General features: G+C 47.0%; 2 protein-coding genes across 3 annotated transcripts in view; both read left to right on the top strand.

Annotated features, from left to right (window-relative positions):
• Positions 1 to 17811, top strand: part of tmem63a (transmembrane protein 63A) — a 120652-nt gene extending 102841 nt beyond the window's left edge. For both annotated transcript variants that reach the window (XM_079530626.1, XM_079530625.1), the window contains exons 20-23: positions 12603 to 12770; positions 16305 to 16420; positions 16732 to 16773; positions 17596 to 17811. In XM_079530626.1, the coding sequence (XP_079386752.1) occupies positions 12603 to 12770; positions 16305 to 16420; positions 16732 to 16773; positions 17596 to 17733 (464 nt within the window). In that variant the 3' untranslated portion in view covers positions 17734 to 17811. The remainder of the gene's footprint in view (positions 1 to 12602; positions 12771 to 16304; positions 16421 to 16731; positions 16774 to 17595) is intronic.
• LOC306917725 (E3 ubiquitin-protein ligase TRIM35-like) lies at positions 5471 to 6877 on the top strand (the record flags this gene model as incomplete). Its single annotated transcript, XM_079530627.1, has 1 exon — positions 5471 to 6877. One exon carries the CDS (start codon positions 5471 to 5473, stop codon positions 6875 to 6877), a length of 1407 nt encoding a protein of 468 aa, XP_079386753.1.
• Positions 17812 to 18399: the final 588 nt, after the last annotated feature.

The raw sequence follows: 18399 nt of genomic DNA, 5'->3' as shown, positions 1-18399 counted from the left end.
AGTGGTGTAAGGTTTTATATAGCATGATCAGCTGTGGTCTGACGTAATGTCTGACGTAATGAAATAAGGTAAGGTATTATGTAGCCTGATCAGCTCTGATCTGACGGGTGTGATTTCACAACTGGCTTTTTCTGTGCAGAGAAAATGACCATGGTTGCTACGGTCATCCAGTTCACCCGGGTGTGATTTAATTACGTCAGAAATAATTTTGAACATAGCAACCATGCTCATTTTTTTCTGCACACAAAAGCCAGTTGTAGGAGTGGTTTACACCACTCAAAAAAGCCAGTTGTAGGAGTGGTTTACACCACTCAAAAACTTCTACTGTAGTAATAATAAAAATCACACCCATGTGAAGTGAGTGGTGCAACTCTGTCCCATATTCTGTTCTCTGCTTATTCAATACAGCTCGCTATATACGGACTGAGGCAGAAAGTCATGTAAACCTTTTATTTACAGTTTGGTCTGTAAACTTCTACTGTAATAATAAAAATCACACCCCTGTGAAGTGAGCGTTGCAACTGTTCTGTACTTATTCACTACAGCTCGCTATATACGGACTGAGACAGAAAGTCATGTAAACCTTTTATTTACAGTTTGGTCTGTAAACTTCTACTGTAATAATAAAAATCACACCCCTGTGAAGTGAGCGGTGCAACTGTTCTCTACAGTTGCACCGCGCAACTGTAGAGAACAGTGCATCCACCCAGTAGCCAATTTATGACAAACTGTACATGGGATCAATGTTTACTCTTTTCCTCGTAAAAGTACACATTCAGGGCTTTCATTCGGTGTATAGGATGTATAGCATATTTATTGTGTTTATTGTTATATCTGCCTGTCAATGTCTGACTATAAACCTTCATAACTCTGCTTTCTTTAGATGATGAATCGATGATGATGATTCACTGCTTTCATTGTTTTGATCGCAGTAACATTGGGGGGGGGGTCATGGGCACATTGGGCAGCACAAGTCTTGATCGTACGGCTATAAAAAGTCCCATTCCACCGTTCGGTTCAGAACTATAGTATAACGGTGAGACGCGTTGTCATCATGAGCTGATTTTGTTTTTCAAGCTACTATAGGGGAACATGCCTGGGCATGCACGGTTTAGGACGCGGAAAAGTTCGTTATACATTACACCCGGGTCGATTACGTCCCCGACGCGTTCATTGCGGTCTTATCACTACAAATAAAAAAGCGTTACAATCATACGTCCGAGCGATCTCCGATTATGACGGCTCTGCATGGCGATACGTGATCCCCCACCGGTAGACTGTCTGTTGTCATGGCGGCCCCTCTCGTCTCGATACTGTAGTTCGTTTGTTAGTTCGTAGTATTGTAGGCTCGGGGATCGTTTGGTCGCTACAGTATGAAGAAGTAAACATGCATCTGTCCATGTGTGTTGCAGACGTTGTGCAATGCCGATCTGGTGCAGAATCTGCAGATCATGTGTTAGGCAGCGTAACAGCGTTCCGTATGTTTTTTTCCGAGACATGAGCCCCCATCTCGCAAGGCCCTCCTCCTGCAGGAGAAACAGGAGGGGAGGGGGGAATCGGTAAAAGCCAATAGGTGGAGGAAAGCCTGGTGAGGCGAGGTTAGGTGAAATTTGATTCTTTTCACACACCGGCTAGATCGGCATGGGCGCATCCATTTTACACTGGTTTATACACGTAAAGCGGCCCGCCCTCCTGTTTTCAGGAGGGGAGGGGGTTTTTTTTTGGGGGGGGTTTTTTCTGATCACGTGAGCGGGACTAAGCAGCAATGATAGGGGGATGATTCTTCATTGTCCGGGTGGGTAAAAAGATGAATGAAAGTATGCTATAAAAAAGTGATTGAAACGTATTGATACGTGATTCGCACCCGACGTTTGATTAATTGATAACGTATTGATACGCGATTCGCGTCGGCTGTGTTAAGCATTATTTGTTATACTTTAGCTATTGAAAAATAGCAGATCTACGAGCTCATAGTGTGGGTGCCGCGCTACGAGCTTGTAGGTTTGCTATTTTTGGCGCAAATGTTTGAATATATACTTTCAGAGCGAACGTTTTTAACTCAAATCTTTGCTTCTGGGGGGGGGGTCCCTGGAACTACAGTACATATTTTCAGATGGGGGTCGGCAGCCAGTTACATATAAGTCTGGGGGTCCTTGACATGAAAATGTTGGAGAACCACTGACAGAAACATGGGTTTTTCAAGGAAACTCTCAGGATTTATAAAACATTGGTAGAATCGTCCTCAGTCCAAAATGGGTTGAAGGGTTAGGGTTAGGGTTAGCTGAAACTCTCAGGATTTATAAAACATTGGTAGAATCGTCCTCAGTCCAAAATGGGTTAAAGGGTTAGGGTTAGGGTTAGCTGAAACTCTCAGGATGTATAAAACATTGGTAGAATCGTCCTCAGTCCAAAGGATTTATAAAACATTGGTAGAATCGTCCTCAGTCCAAAATGGATTTATAAAACATTGGTAGAATCGTCCTCAGTCCAAAATGGATTTATAAAACATTGGTAGAATCGTCCTCAGTCCAAAATGGATTTATAAAACATTGGTAGAATCGTCCTCAGTCCAAAATGGATTTATAAAACATTGGTAGAATCGTCCTCAGTCCAAAATGGATTTATAAAACATTGGTAGAATCGTCCTCAGTCCAAAATGGATTTATAAAACATTGGTAGAATCGTCCTCCGTCCAAAATGGGTTCAAGGAAACATTACGTGTAGTGTCGGCCAGAAACCTCTTATCTCCATATTATTATTACTAAAACAACTACATTGTTTTGTAAATTAACGTCCTACTTAATCATACTACAGTAAATTAACGTCCTACTTAATCATACTACAGTAAATTAACGTCCTACTTAATCACACTACAGCGTCACACACAAGTGTTAAAAACATAGCAGTGCTGTCCTGTTACGTTTATTGTACTGTATTGTCTCTGAATGAGATGGGAGACATAGTGGTTCTGATTGTAAGGAGACTGTATTCATAATTAAAGTCTGATTATAAACATGATCTGAACTCATGGTCGTTTGTGTAGTGAACTAGTACAATGTTTATGACTCATAACTGTATGTGATTCTAGTCTGGTCTCACTGCAGGCCAGGGTGTGTTAACCATGTGATTCTAGTCTGGTCTCACTGCAGGCCAGGGTGTGTTAACCATGTGATTCTAGTCTGGTCTCACTGCAGGCCAGGGTGTGTTAACCATGTGATTCTAGTCTGGTCTCACTGCAGGCCAGGGTGTGTTAACCATGTGATTCTAGTCTGGTCTCACTGCAGGCCAGGGTGTGTTAACCATGTGATTCTAGTCTGGTCTCACTGCAGGCCAGGGTGTGTTAACCATGTGATTCTAGTCTGGTCTCACTGCAGGCCAGGGTGTGTTAACCATGTGATTCTAGTCTGGTCTCACTGCAGGCCAGGGTGTGTTAACCATGTGATTCTAGTCTGGTCTCACTGCAGGCCAGGGTGTGTTAACCATGTGATTCTAGTCTGGTCTCACTGCAGGCCAGGGTGTGTTAACCATGTGATTCTAGTCTGGTCTCACTGCAGGCCAGGGTGTGTTAACCCTGTGATTCTAGTCTGGTCTCACTGCAGGCCAGGGTGTGTTAACCATGTGATTCTAGTCTGGTCTCACTGCAGGCCAGGGTGCGTTAAGCATAAAATACATAACCAACAATGGTGAGTAAGGTTCTAGGTTCAGCTGTATTGTCAACGATACCAATTACAAGTAAAAGTAATGTGAAATTAATTGTGCGTTTAAAAACCAACACAACGGCTACAGTCTCAACACTACCACGTTCATGCTCATCAGTGTCAAGTAATTATGTTAAAAACTAAGTTGCTTAAATAACTATAAGCTCTAAAACTACATAAAGTGAAATGGTTCAAGTGCAAATTGTGCAAAATTCCAATACATTAGCCACAGACATGTGGCTAATGTAGTATTGTCTGATGTTGGGCAAAAGTAATGCATTCCAGTAAGTGTCATTATTTTTTAGTATTTGAAAAGATGGTTCCATAAATGGTGAATTACTTTTTTATGTATTTATTGTCCTAGTGCATAACGGAAGATTAGCATGCGTTGTATTATAAATGTATCGTACTGTATTATAATCTATTTCTACCCTCGTGAATTATAGAATCGCTCTAGGAGTTTGGATGAATGTCAGATTGTTTTATTGAACCATTTTTTATATATCCTGTCACTCTAATTCTGAGATATGAATTATGAGTTCTAATGAAATTAAAGATCTGTAAAGATGAATTAAAATGAACTGCCACACATTCCGTGTGATTTCAGACGTGCTGCAACAGGTAACACATCTATGGTAACCACAAGGTGGGGAACATTCCACAGAAATAGCAGAGCAGCCGTTTTGGTGAAGATATTTGATTTAGACTGGCGGGGGAAAAAAATACAGTTCCATTTTTACTAAGAATGGAGGGGTTTTTGCTGCTCGTCGTGCGTGCGTGCGTGTGTGCGTGTGTGTGTGTGTGTGTGTGTGTGTGTGCTGCAACGATTAATCATAACGATTATTCAATTAGTTGTCAACTAATTTAGTAATTGATTAATCGAATCGGCTTTTTCAAGTTTTTTGCAATTTATCATAGGTTATTTCCCATTTAACCATATTTTTCCAGTGTTAAGTGTAACTAAACTAAAGAGGAGGAGCCATCTCACTTCCCTTACAATCTGTTGATTGCAAAATCAACAGATTGTACAGTGTGTGTGTGTGTGGTATCAGTTCGTTCATGCCTGCAGCAGCGCAGCAGCCTCTGCCCTCAGTGGGTGGAGCCTCTGCCCTCAGTGGGTGGAGCCTCTGCCCTCAGTGGGTGGAGCCTCTGCCCTCAGTGGGTGGAGCCTCTGCCCTCAGTGGGTGGAGCCTCTGCCCTCAGTGGGTGGAGCATCTGCCCTCAGTGGGTGGAGCATCTGCCCTCAGTGGGTGGAGCCTCTGCCCTCAGTGGGTGGAGCATCTGCCCTCAGTGGGTGGAGCCTCTGCCCTCAGTGGGTGGAGCATCTGCCCTCAGTGGGTGGAGCATCTGCCCTCAGTGGGTGGAGAGATGATTGTGCAACCATGTTATCGTGTCGTCAAGGCTCTGCCCCTCTGACTCACGGAGTCAGAGGTCAAACAGAGAGGTTGTTAACCAACCATGCTCCCCACACTGCAGTACTATCATCGTCTCACACACACACACGGAGAGACGGACGATACGGTTCGCCTTCAGATCAAACAGGACCTCCCATCCACGGCTATAAGGGAATAGTGACCCAGACCACTGGAACAACCTGCTGCTGACTCTGTCTGCTGAATGGACTTTAGCAACAAGTCAACAACAAGTGTGGACTCTATTCTTTTCTCCGTTAACAACAACCACCGTTCACAGTGAAAGTAAACTTTGGGGAACATTCTTGAGGGTTGACTGACTTCCTGCATTGAGTGTTTGTAGCTTCGCTCAGAGACTAAATGGCTTCCACGTCGTCTCTTCCAGAAGAAGATTATTCCTGTCCTGTGTGTTGTGACATCTTTAAAGATCCCGTTGTCCTGTCGTGTAGCCACAGCTTCTGTAATGCATGTGTGAAGAGATGGTGGAGAGAGAAGGGAACAAAGCAATGTCCAGTTTGTAAGAAAATAGATACGAGAAAATCTCCACCCCGTAACCTGGCTTTGAGGAACGTGTGTGAGGCCTTCATACAGGAGAGACAGAGAGCTTCAAAACGTAAGAGAACTTCATCCGATCCTGAGGATCTCTGCAGTCTGCATGCTGAGAAACTCAAACTGTTCTGTCTGCGATGTCAACAGCCAGTGTGTGTCGTGTGTCGAGATTCTAAAAAACACACCGACCACCGTTTCAGACCCATCGATGAGGCTGCTCTGGATCACAAGGAGGAAGTACAGATATTACTGAAGACTTTACAGGAGAAACTGAAGATGTTCAATAAAGTTAAATGGAAGAGTAACCGAACAGCAGAACACATCAAGGTCCAGGCCCGACACACAGAGATGAAGATAAAGGAACAGTTTGAGAAGCTTCATCGGTTTCTACGAGAGGAAGAGGAGGCCAGCGTCGCTGCACTGAGGGAAGAAGAGCAGCAGAAGAGTCAGAAGATGAAGGAGAAGATCGAGGGTCTGAACAGAGACATATTAACCCTTTCAAACAACATTAGAGACACAGAGGAGGAGCTGAGAGCCGAACACGTCTCATTCCTGCAGAACTACAAGACCACCATGGACAGAGTCCAGCTCACACCGCAGGACCCACAGCCGGTCTCGGGAGCGCTGATAGACGAGGCCAAACACCTGGGCAACCTGGCCTTCAGAGTCTGGGACAAGATGAGGGACATCGTCTCCTACACGCCTGTCCTCCTGGACCCCAACACGGCCAGTCTACTATACACCCTGAGCGATGATCTGACCGGCATGAGACTTGGACAGAGAAAGCAGCTCCCGGGCAATCCAGAGAGGTTTGACCCCTTGCCCTTTGTCCTGGCTTCTGAGGGCTTAAATTCGGGGACTCACAGCTGGGACGTCGAGGTTGGAGACAATCCACACTGGTGGCTGGGTGTGTTAGCAGAGTCTTACCAGAGAAAGGGGTTCAGAGGAGTTCCAAAATGGAGAATGTGGTTACATGAAGGCAAATACATGGCATCAGAGTCATACACTGATCTCTCAGTGAAGCAGAAACCTCAGAGGATCAGAGTCCAGCTGGACTGGGATGAAGGAAAGCTGTCATTCTGTGATCCTGATACTGACACACACATACACACCTTCACACACACCTTCACCGAAACACTCTTTCCATTCATTGGCACTTTGGACAAAACTGTCCCTCTGAAGATATTACCAGCGAAGATCAGTGTAACTGTGGGATAGACATGATGGATGATGGAAACCCATTCTGTACGGGAACACCTTTTGGTGTTTTAAGCATTATGTTATACTTTAGCTATTGAAAAATAGCGGATCTACAAGCTCATAGCACGGCACTGCTATTTTTCAATAGCTCAAGAGCTTGTAGGTCTGCTATTTTTGAAAGATCATGAAAATGTGGCGCAAATGTTTGAATATATATTCTTTCAGAGCGAACGTTTTTAACTCAAATCTTCGCTTCTGGGGGGATTCCTGGAACAACATATTTTCAGATGAGGGTCGGCAGCCATCATCATCATCATCATCATCATCATACTATAATTAAGTCAATGTCTGTCTGTCTGAATGAATGTGTGTCAGAAACACAGCCGTGTCTCCTCACCACCTGCGCCAATCGCTCCCACTTTTCACACAGGCATTGACCATAATAATATGGAGGTCTTAACAAAGCCCTTTTTGAGTGGTGTAAACCACTCCTACAACTGGCTTTTTTGTGCAGAAAAAATAAGCATGGTTGCTATGTTCACCCTGTTCACCCGGGTGTGATTTCATTACCTGGCTTTGTTTGTGCAGAAAAAATGAGCATGGTTGCTATGTTCACCCTGTTCACCCGGGTGTGATTTCATTACGTCAGACATGATTCCATTACGTCAGACAGGTTATATTACACCACTCAGTTCACACGGGTGTGATTCTTTATTTTACACATTAATGATTAATAATGAATTTGTTAGTGAATTAAAAACGCACCCAGGGCGCAGTACCCCCGGCGGCCACAAGGTGGGGGGGTATCTCACAACGGGTAAGGGCTAGTTACATATAATTCTGGGGGTCCCTGACATGAAAATGTTTGAGAACCACAGATAGAAACATGGGAACATTACGTTTAGTGTCGGGCAGAAACCTTATCTCCATATTATTACTAAAACAACAATTTGGTATTTGTAACGTCCTACTTAATCGTACTACAGCGTCACACAAAAGTGTTAGAAACTGCAGTGCTGATTAGTGTCTGATTATAAACATGATCTGAACTCATGGTCGTTTGTGTAGTGAAGTACATTTTTTCCGACTCACATAACTGCATGTGTGATTCTAGTCTGGTCTCACTGTGTTACTGTGATTCTAGTCTGGTCTCACTGTGTTACTGTGATGCTAGTCTGGTCTCAGTGTGTTACTGTGATTCTAGTCTGGTCTCAGTGTGTTAACCCTGTGATTCTAGTCTGGTCTCAGTGTGTTAACCATGTGATTCTAGTCTGGTCTCAGTGTGTTACTGTGATTCTAGTCTGGTCTCAGTGTGTTAACCATGTGATGCTAGTCTGGTCTCAGTGTGTTAACCATGTGATTCTAGTCTGGTCTCAGTGTGTTACTGTGATTCTAGTCTGGTCTCAGTGTGTTAACCCTGTGATTCTAGTCTGGTCTCAGTGTGTTAACCATGTGATTCTAGTCTGGTCTCAGTGTGTTACTGTGATTCTAGTCTGGTCTCAGTGTGTTAACCATGTGATTCTAGTCTGGTCTCAGTGTGTTAACCATGTGATTCTAGTCTGGTCTCAGTGTGTTACTGTGATTCTAGTCTGGTCTCAGTGTGTTACTGTGATTCTAGTCTGGTCTCAGTGTGTTAACCATGTGATTCTAGTCTGGTCTCAGTGTGTTAACCCTGTGATTCTAGTCTGGTCTCAGTGTGTTAACCATGTGATTCTAGTCTGGTCTCAGTGTGTTAACCCTGTGATTCTAGTCTGGTCTCAGTGTGTTAACCATGTGATTCTAGTCTGGTCTCAGTGTGTTACTGTGATTCTAGTCTGGTCTCAGTGTGTTAACCATGTGATTCTAGTCTGGTCTCAGTGTGTTAACCCTGTGATTCTAGTCTGGTATCAGTGTGTTACTGTGATTCTAGTCTGGTCTCAGTGTGTTACTGTGATTCTAGTCTGGTCTCAGTGTGTTAACCATGTGATTCTAGTCTGGTCTCAGTGTGTTACTGTGATTCTAGTCTGGTCTCAGTGTGTTAACCATGTGATTCTAGTCTGGTCTCAGTGTGTTAACCATGTGATTCTAGTCTGGTCTCAGTGTGTTAACCATGTGATTCTAGTCTGGTCTCAGTGTGTTAACCATGTGATTCTAGTCTGGTCTCAGTGTGTTACTGTGATTCTAGTCTGGTCTCAGTGTGTTAACCATGTGATTCTAGTCTGGTCTCAGTGTGTTACTGTGATTCTAGTCTGGTCTCAGTGTGTTAACCATGTGATTCTAGTCTGGTCTCAGTGTGTTAACCATGTGATTCTAGTCTGGTCTCAGTGTGTTAACCATGTGATTCTAGTCTGGTCTCAGTGTGTTACTGTGATTCTAGTCTGGTCTCAGTGTGTTAACCATGTGATTCTAGTCTGGTCTCAGTGTGTTACTGTGATTCTAGTCTGGTCTCAGTGTGTTAACCATGTGATTCTAGTCTGGTCTCAGTGTGTTAACCCTGTGATTCTAGTCTGGTCTCAGTGTGTTAACCATGTGATTCTAGTCTGGTCTCAGTGTGTTAACCCTGTGATTCTAGTCTGGTCTCAGTGTGTTAACCCTGTGATTCTAGTCTGGTCTCAGTGTGTTACTGTGATTCTAGTCTGGTCTCAGTGTGTTAACCATGTGATTCTAGTCTGGTCTCAGTGTGTTAACCCTGTGATTCTAGTCTGGTCTCAGTGTGTTAACCCTGTGATTCTAGTCTGGTCTCAGTGTGTTAACCCTGTGATTCTAGTCTGGTCTCAGTGTGTTAACCATGTGATTCTAGTCTGGTCTCAGTGTGTTAACCCTGTGATTCTAGTCTGGTCTCAGTGTGTTAACCATGTGATTCTAGTCTGGTCTCAGTGTGTTACTGTGATTCTAGTCTGGTCTCAGTGTGTTAACCCTGTGATTCTAGTCTGGTCTCAGTGTGTTAACCCTGTGATTCTAGTCTGGTCTCAGTGTGTTAACCATGTGATTCTAGTCTGGTCTCAGTGTGTTAACCATGTGATTCTAGTCTGGTCTCAGTGTGTTAACCCTGTGATTCTAGTCTGGTCTCAGTGTGTTAACCATGTGATTCTAGTCTGGTCTCAGTGTGTTAACCCTGTGATTCTAGTCTGGTCTCAGTGTGTTAACCATGTGATTCTAGTCTGGTCTCAGTGTGTTAACCATGTGATTCTAGTCTGGTCTCAGTGTGTTAACCCTGTGATTCTAGTCTGGTCTCAGTGTGTTACTGTGATGCTAGTCTGGTCTCAGTGTGTTAACCCTGTGTTGTCTCCACCAGGCCGAAGGCATGGGGAGAGAGTATGTTTTGCACTCCGTCCGTCCGTCCGTCCGTCCGTCCGTCCGTCCGTCCGTGTGTCCGTCCGTCCCTCCGTCCGTGTGTCCGTCCGTCCGTGTGTCCGTCTGTGATCAGCTAATCTCCGGCACTGTTAACCCGGGCGATGCCACATTTTGCACGCACACTCCCTGGATGCCAATGATGAACCTCTGCCCCAAAATTTCCAGAACGGCCTGTTATAGCGCCACCAGGAGGCCGCTTTGTGCAAAACAAGTTTTTGGACAGTACACCTACAGATTTTGTCCAAACATCACGCAAATTGGTACACAGTCTCTCTAGAGCCATTCAACGAAACGGGTCTTTCAGATTTCTCACACTCCATCCTGATTGGCTAAGATTGGCTCCCAAAGTTCGCAGGAGTGCTTAGTTTCAAACAAAATGCTGCAAATCATGAACACATCGTGTGATTTCCGTGAAATTGCGCACGCACATTCCCACTAGGCCGAGGAAGAAATGCCACGTGAACATTTTCAACTCAGCCTCATGGTGGCGCTATAACTGGCCGAAAAGTGTTTTTACCTCCAACTGCATGGATTTGTGGATAACTTTGTATGCCAACTCCCTAGAGGCCAAGGAAAAACCTTTGCCTGGAATTTTTCACATCTGCTCTTTATAGCGCCACCAGGAGGCCGACATATGTAAAACACATTTTCTAATATTACTCCTTCAGATGTTATCCAAATTTCACGCAAATCGGTACACGTGCTCTCCATAGTCATGTGATCAAGACGGGTTTGTTTGATTTCTCATAATCCACCTTCATTGCCTACGATTGGCTTCAAAACTTTTCAGGAGTAGCCCGCTTTGTACCCGCTTTGTACAAATCACCACAACTACTCAACGCAGCGTCCGATTTCGGTGAAACTGTGCATGCATATTCCCACTAGGCTGAGGAAGAAATGCCACTTGACAGTTTTCAAATCAGCCTCATGGTGGCGCTACAACAGGCCAAGCTGTGTCTCTCACACACACACACACACACACACACACACACTCCTGGTGGAGACCTGTGCCCAGAAGGGCACTTTTTCTAGTTCTAGTCTGGTCTCAGTGTGTTAACCATGTGATTCTAGTCTGGTCTCGGTGTGTTAACCCTGTGATTCTAGTCTGGTCTCAGTGTGTTAACCCTGTGATTCTAGTCTGGTCTCAGTGTGTTAACCCTGTGATTCTAGTCTGGTCTCAGTGTGTTAACCCTGTGATTCTAGTCTGGTCTCAGTGTGTTAACCCTGTGATTCTAGTCTGGTCTCAGTGTGTTAACCATGTGATTCTAGTCTGGTCTCAGTGTGTTAACCATGTGATTCTAGTCTGGTCTCAGTGTGTTAACCCTGTGATTCTAGTCTGGTCTCAGTGTGTTACTGTGATTCTAGTCTGGTCTCAGTGTGTTAACCCTGTGATTCTAGTCTGGTCTCAGTGTGTTAACCCTGTGATTCTAGTCTGGTCTCAGTGTGTTAACCCTGTGATTCTAGTCTGGTCTCAGTGTGTTAACCATGTGATTCTAGTCTGGTTTTACTGCAGGCCAGGGTGTGTTGGCATGAAATATTTAACCAACACTAGTGAGTAAGGTTCAAGGTTCAACGGTGTTGTCAACGATACCAATTACAAGTAAAAGCAATGTGAAAATTCATCTGATGAGCATTACCACGTTAATGCTCATCGGTGTCATTCATCTGATGAGCATTACCACGTTAATGCTCATCGGTGTCAAGTAATTATGTTAAAAACTAAGTTGCTTAAATAACTATTAGCTCTACAACTACCTATAGTGAAATGGCTCAAGTGCAAAATTGGCTAATGTAGTATTGTGGTATTGTGTGATGGTGGGCAAAAATAACCACCACATCAGCATGTCTATTCTGGGGGTGGGGGACATTCGACAGAAATAGCAGAGCAGCCGGTTTGACGAAGATATTTGATTTAGATTGGCAGGGAAAAAAAGTACAGTTCCATTTTTTTGTAAGAATGGAGTTGTTTTTTTTTGGCTGCTTGTGTGTGTGTGTGTGTGTGTGTGTGTGTGTGTGTGTGTGTGTGTGTGTGTGTGTGTGTGTGTGTGTGTGTGTGTGTGTGTGTGTGTGTGTGTGTGTGTGTGTGTGTGTGTGTGTGTGTGTGTGTGTGTGTGTGTGTGTGTGTGTGTGTGTGTGTGTGTGTGTGTTTACATGCAGTATGTGCAAGGTTGAAAACCTGAATGAGGAGTGTGTGAATGTGTAATGACCGTCCGTCCGTCCGTCCGTCTACCTCATGCTCAAACACCTGGTTGATAAACACAACCTGTTCTTTGTGTGTGTGTGTGTGTGTGTGTGTGTGTGTGTGTGTGTGTGTGTGTGTGTGTGTGTGTGTGTGTGTGTGTGTGTGTGTGTGTGTGTGTGTGTGTGTGTGTGTGTGTGTGTGTGTGTGTGTGTGTGTGTGTGTGTGCAGGTCTCCTCTACCTCATGCTCAAACACCTGGTTGATAAACACAACCTGTACTTTGCGTACCTGCCGGCTCGCCTGGACCGCCAGGTGCACCTGGGAGCTGTCAATCAAGCGCTGGCCGCGCCCATCATCTGTCTCATCTGGCTCTACTTCTTCTCCGTGCTGCGGACAGGTGAGACGTGCACGAACACACACACAGTGTTCACACACGTGTCTGTTTATTTGATGATAATCTTTTGAGGGGGGGGGGGGGCGTTTTAAGAACTTGCTGTCATAAATCTCACTGTCCATATTTGGGCAAGACTCGCCATCATCATATACTGTATGACATCATGAACTTCCCATTACAATCAGAACTGCAGCCTCACTCCCAATCTCCCGCCGTAGTCTGAAAACCCACCTCTTCAGACTCCATCTCAGCCCATATAGCCGTAGTCTGAAAACCCACCTCTTCAGACTCCATCTCAGCCCATATAGCCGTAGTCTGAAAACCCACCTCTTCAGACTCCATCTCAGCCCATATAGCCGTAGTCTGAAAACCCACCTCTTCAGACTCCATCTCAGCCCGTATAGCCTTGACGACCTTACAGGCGTAACTTATTTAACTCATTTAGACCTGAGGTTGATGTCTTCTAAATCCTAAGAGTTTTCTGAAAGACGTTTCTATGTCAGTGGTTCATGTCAAGGACCCCCAAAAATATATAAGGCAGCGGTGGCCGAACGGTTTGCGGAAGGTCGCCAGTTCGAATCCCCGGACCGGCACGTTAAAATTACCACCGCTGAAGTGCCCTTGAGCAAGGCATTGAACCCCTACCATGTAATGTTCTATGAGCAGGGCGTGGCTGTAAACAAGCATCTCAAGCTTAGTCCACTTCCCCTGGGTAAACAAAGAACTCTGCTTTGCTTTGTAATTGGCCGCCGTCCCCCATCTGAAAATATGTTGTTCCAGGGACCCCTCAGAAGCAAATATTTGAGTTAAAAACACATTTTCACGATTCTTCAAAAATAGCAGATCTACAAGCTCGTAGCGCGGCACTCTGTGCCGCACTATGAGCTTGTATAACATATTGCTTAAAACACCAAAAGGGGTTCCCGCCCAAAATGGGTTAACTTAGATTTATAGGGTTAGGGTCATTTATATATATACATAGCATACCCCCCATGGTATGTGTTTGTATAGGATTTCCCATCTTAGGGGAATCTTAGATCACATCCAAAGAATGTAAACTAATGCTGTGTTACATGCGGGCAGATGCAAAAGATACAAAGCTACACTGCGTATCTGAAGCGTTGCATCTTCGTAGCTGAAGTTGAAACCAGCCCAGTGTGGGGCACCCAGCCCAGTGAGGGGCACCCAGCCCAGTGAGGGGCACCCAGCCCAGTGAGGGGCACCCAGCTCAGTGAGGGGCACCCAGCTCAGTGAGGGGCACCCAGCCCAGTGAGGGGCACCCAGCCCAGTGAGGGGCACCCAGCCCAGTGAGGGGCACCCAGCTCAGTGAGGGGCACCCAGCCCAGTGAGGGGCACCCAGCCCAGTGAGGGGCACCCAGCTCAGTGAGGGGCACCCAGCTCAGTGAGGGGCACCCAGCTCAGTGTGGGGCACCCAGCCCAGTGAGGGGCACCCAGCTCAGTGAGGGGCACCCAGCTCAGTGAGGGGCACCCAGCTCAGTGAGGGGCACCCAGCCCAGTGAGGGGCACCCAGCCCAGTGAGGGGCACCCAGCCCAGTGAGGGGCACCCAGCCCAGTGAGGGGCACCCAGCCCAGTGAGGGGCACCCAGCTCAGTGAGGGGCACCCAGCCCAGTGAGGGGCACCCAGCCCAGTGAGGGGCACCCAGCTCAGTGTGGGGCACCCAGCCCAGTGTGGGGCACCCAGCCCAGTGAGGGGCACCCAGCCCAGTGAGGGGCACCCAGCCCAGTGAGGGGCACCCAGCCCAGTGAGGGGCACCCAGCCCAGTGAGGGGCACCCAGCTCAGTGAGGGGCACCCAGCCCAGTGAGGGGCACCCAGCCCAGTGAGGGGCACCCAGCTCAGTGAGGGGCACCCAGCTCAGTGTGGGGCACCCAGCCCAGTGAGGGGCACCCAGCTCAGTGAGGGGCACCCAGCCCAGTGAGGGGCACCCAGCTCAGTGTGGGGCACCCAGCCCAGTGTGGGGCACCCAGCCCAGTGAGGGGCACCCAGCTCAGTGAGGGGCACCCAGCCCAGTGAGGGGCACCCAGCCCAGTGAGGGGCACCCAGCCCAGTGTGGGGCACCCAGCCCAGTGTGGGGCACCCAGCTCAGTGTGGGGCACCCAGCCCAGTGTGGGGCACCCAGCCCAGTGTGGGGCACCCAGCCCAGTGTGGGGCACCCAGCCCAGTGAGGGGCACCCAGCCCAGTGTGGGGCACCCAGCCCAGTGAGGGGCACCCAGCCCAGTGAGGGGCACCCAGCCCAGTGAGGGGCACCCAGCCCAGTGTGGGGCACCCAGCCCAGTGAGGGGCACCCAGCCCAGTGAGGGGCACCCAGCCCAGTGTGGGGCACCCAGCCCAGTGAGGGGCACCCAGCTCAGTGAGGGGCACCCAGCCCAGTGAGGGGCACCCAGCCCAGTGAGGGGCACCCAGCCCAGTGTGGGGCACCCAGCCCAGTGTGGGGCACCCAGCCCAGTGAGGGGCACCCAGCCCAGTGAGGGGCACCCAGCCCAGTGAGGGGCGCCCAGTGAGGGGCACCCAGCCCAGTGAGGGGCACCCAGCCCAGTGAGGGGCGCCCAGTGAGGGGCACCCAGCCCAGTGTGGGGCACCCAGCCCAGTGAGGGGCACCCAGCTCAGTGAGGGGCACCCAGCTCAGTGAGGGGCACCCAGCTCAGTGAGGGCAGCCCAGTGAGGGGCACCCAGCTCAGTGAGGGGCACCCAGCCCAGTGAGGGGCACCCAGCTCACCCACTGTCTTTATATCGGCCACATGACGTCTTACGATGTCCTATTTAGTGGTCTAAATAATAAACATTAACCCATTCAGGCCTGACCTCGAAATTTAAAAGAAAATCTTCTAAATCTTCTCCAGTTTTCTGAAATAAATATTTTCACGATTTAAAAAAAAATAGCAGACCTACAAGCTCGTAGCGCGCAGATCTGTTATTTTTCAATAGCCAAAGTATAACATAATGCTTTAAAACACCAAAAGGGGTTCCCGCCCCCAAAATGGGTTAAAGTCCGTAGACTTGGCTGGCAAAGGATTTACTTCATAAGTGCTCTAAACCAACATTAAAAATCCCAACCACAGATTTATGCCATAATCTTCAAAAGCCATGCATTTTTGAGGGTCTGGTGCCCCTCAAAAATGAGTTCTGAAAAGAGAATATTTAAGTATTTGCTATACTACATTTAATAAATACCCTTTGTTTAGTGTTTTTCATTAAACATAATTCACAGAAGCTAAGGTTTTATGGTCATCAGTCATGACTCACCAGCATCCTGAATGGCTGGATTCTGGGCTTAAAATATTGGATATAAATATTGTTATAAATCTAATCTTTTCAGTGGGTTCAGAAAACCACGGCCACTGCTATGCTCTGTCTAGATTGATGCTGAGGCGAAATTATAATCTCCTGTGTGTGTGTGTGTGTGTGTGTGTGTGTGTGTGTGTGTGTGTGTGTGTGTGTGTGTGTGTGTGTGTGTGTGTGTGTGTGTGTGTGTGTGTGTGTGTGTGTGTGTGTGTGTGTGTGTGTGTGTGTTCTCAGGCTTCATGGCGGTGACGTCTCTCTTCACCCTGGTAGTATTGTGTATCACGGTGGTCATCGTTCTCAGCTACACCCTGTTCGGACACTTCAAGTACCTCAGTCCTCTCACTTACGTGGTGAGTCTGTCCCTGCGTGTGGGTTTGTGCGTGCGCGTGTGCGTGTACGCGCGTGCGCCTCGACGACCTTGCAAAGGCTCAATGTATGTGTAGCATTGTATGTAGACATTGCACTCTGTATACGCATAGTTAGTTGCATTATACAGAAATATTCCACTGTTACAGATGTTCCTACAAGTTTACGTATGATTCTCGATGACTATGTTTTATGTACAGTATTTGATGTATTTCCATGTGTTGTTCTTCCTTACTGTAAGCCACTCTGGATTAAGAGCGTCTGATAAATGCCTAAATTGTAATAATTGTTGCAGGTGAAGGAGGATGATGATGATAGACAAACAGACAGCCACCTGGTAAGAGTGGTTTTAATAACCTTCTTTTCACACAACAGTCACAGTACAGTATAGTTAGTACTAATGTAACGATTCACTTCACAGTCACAGTACAGTATAGTTAGTACTAATGTAACGATTCACTTCACAGTCACAGTACAGTATAGTTAGTACTAATGTAACGATTCACTTCACAGTCACAGTACAGTAGTCACAGTACAGTAGTACATTTCTCTTTTTGGTATAGAGGGTATGCGCATGCTTAAAGTGAATGGTACATCAAGTGGCAAATCGAGTGGCAAAGCAACAGGCAAAGTGAGTTTAACATTGTTTAATGTTGTTTAATGCAATCAGATAGGACTTTTCTGTGTGGATGTATGGGCTGTCAAGGCCAGAAAGTAGTTTTTGCCACTCAGTAGGCGTTCCTGCATAACTTCCTGGTTTGATGATGATGTCACGTGCATACTCTCTATAAGTGGTCCTGGTCAGTTCAGAAGCATCAACAAGGAGAGTCAAGATGTGACTGAAGGGAAGTCCTAAAGTGACTTGAAGGAAATCCATCTAAGAGATTATTAATTATTATTACTATTACTAGTATTATTATTGAAGGGATACATGTTAACCCAATTTGTGCCCAAAACGTCTCCAGACGTCCTAGGAATTATTATCCCATGGTGTGCCCAGGACGTTTGTACACATCTTGGGGGAAAAAATAAATAATAATAATAATAATTTCATTTTTTATTTTTAGCAAAATCGGATGGGCACCCCACATCGCTATTTTGAAAGAATGAAAGGGCAATGTGTTGACCTCTGACCTCTCCCCCCCCCCCCCCCCCTCAGGTGTACCTGCCCAAAGTGCTCCATGCTGAGTCATCCAAGGATGGTGACTCAGAGAGGTCTCCCAAGTCCTACGGCTCCACCCACAACAGTCCCACCAACGGCCCCAGTCCTGTCGACGACGCCCACCTCGAACCCTGAACCCACAGAGGCCCCCCTCAACCCTGAACAAGGCCCCACTCGAACCCTGAACCCACAGAGGCCCCCCTCAACCCTGAACAAGGCCCCACTCGAACCCTGAACCCACAGAGGCCCCCCTCGAACCCTGAACAAGGCCCCACTCGAACCCTGAACCCACAGACGCCCCCCTCGAACCCTGAACCCACAGAGGCCCCCCTCGAACCCTGAACAAGGCCCCACTCGAACCCTGAACCCACAGAGGCCCCCCTCGAACCCTGAACAAGGCCCCACTCGAACCCTGAACCCACAGAGGCCCCCCTCGAACCCTGAACAAGGCCCCACTCGAACCCTGAACCCACAGAGGCCCCCCTCGAACCCTGAACCCACAGACCCCCCCCCGTCCTGTCGACGAGGCCCCCCTTGAACCCTGACCCCACAGACCCCCCCCGTCCTGTCGACGAGGCCCCCCTTGAACCCTGACCCCACAGACCCCCTCCCAGCCTCCTAACCCTAACCACTTCATCCCCTATTTTATTGTATGCTAAAATAGCCTATCTACAAGATATGCTATTTTTTATCGTAAAAATAGTTTAAAAATGTTTTGTGAAAGAAAAGAAAAAAACATAGTTTATGTTTTGAAGGTTTTCGCCTATAATGACCGATGCCAAAAATATGGACACCGCTGGG

Source organism: Electrona antarctica (assembly GCF_951216825.1).
Source record: "Electrona antarctica genome assembly, contig: scaffold_191, whole genome shotgun sequence".
Classification (NCBI taxonomy): Eukaryota; Metazoa; Chordata; class Actinopteri; order Myctophiformes; family Myctophidae; genus Electrona; species Electrona antarctica.
This window is presented reverse-complemented; position numbering and strand designations above follow the sequence as displayed.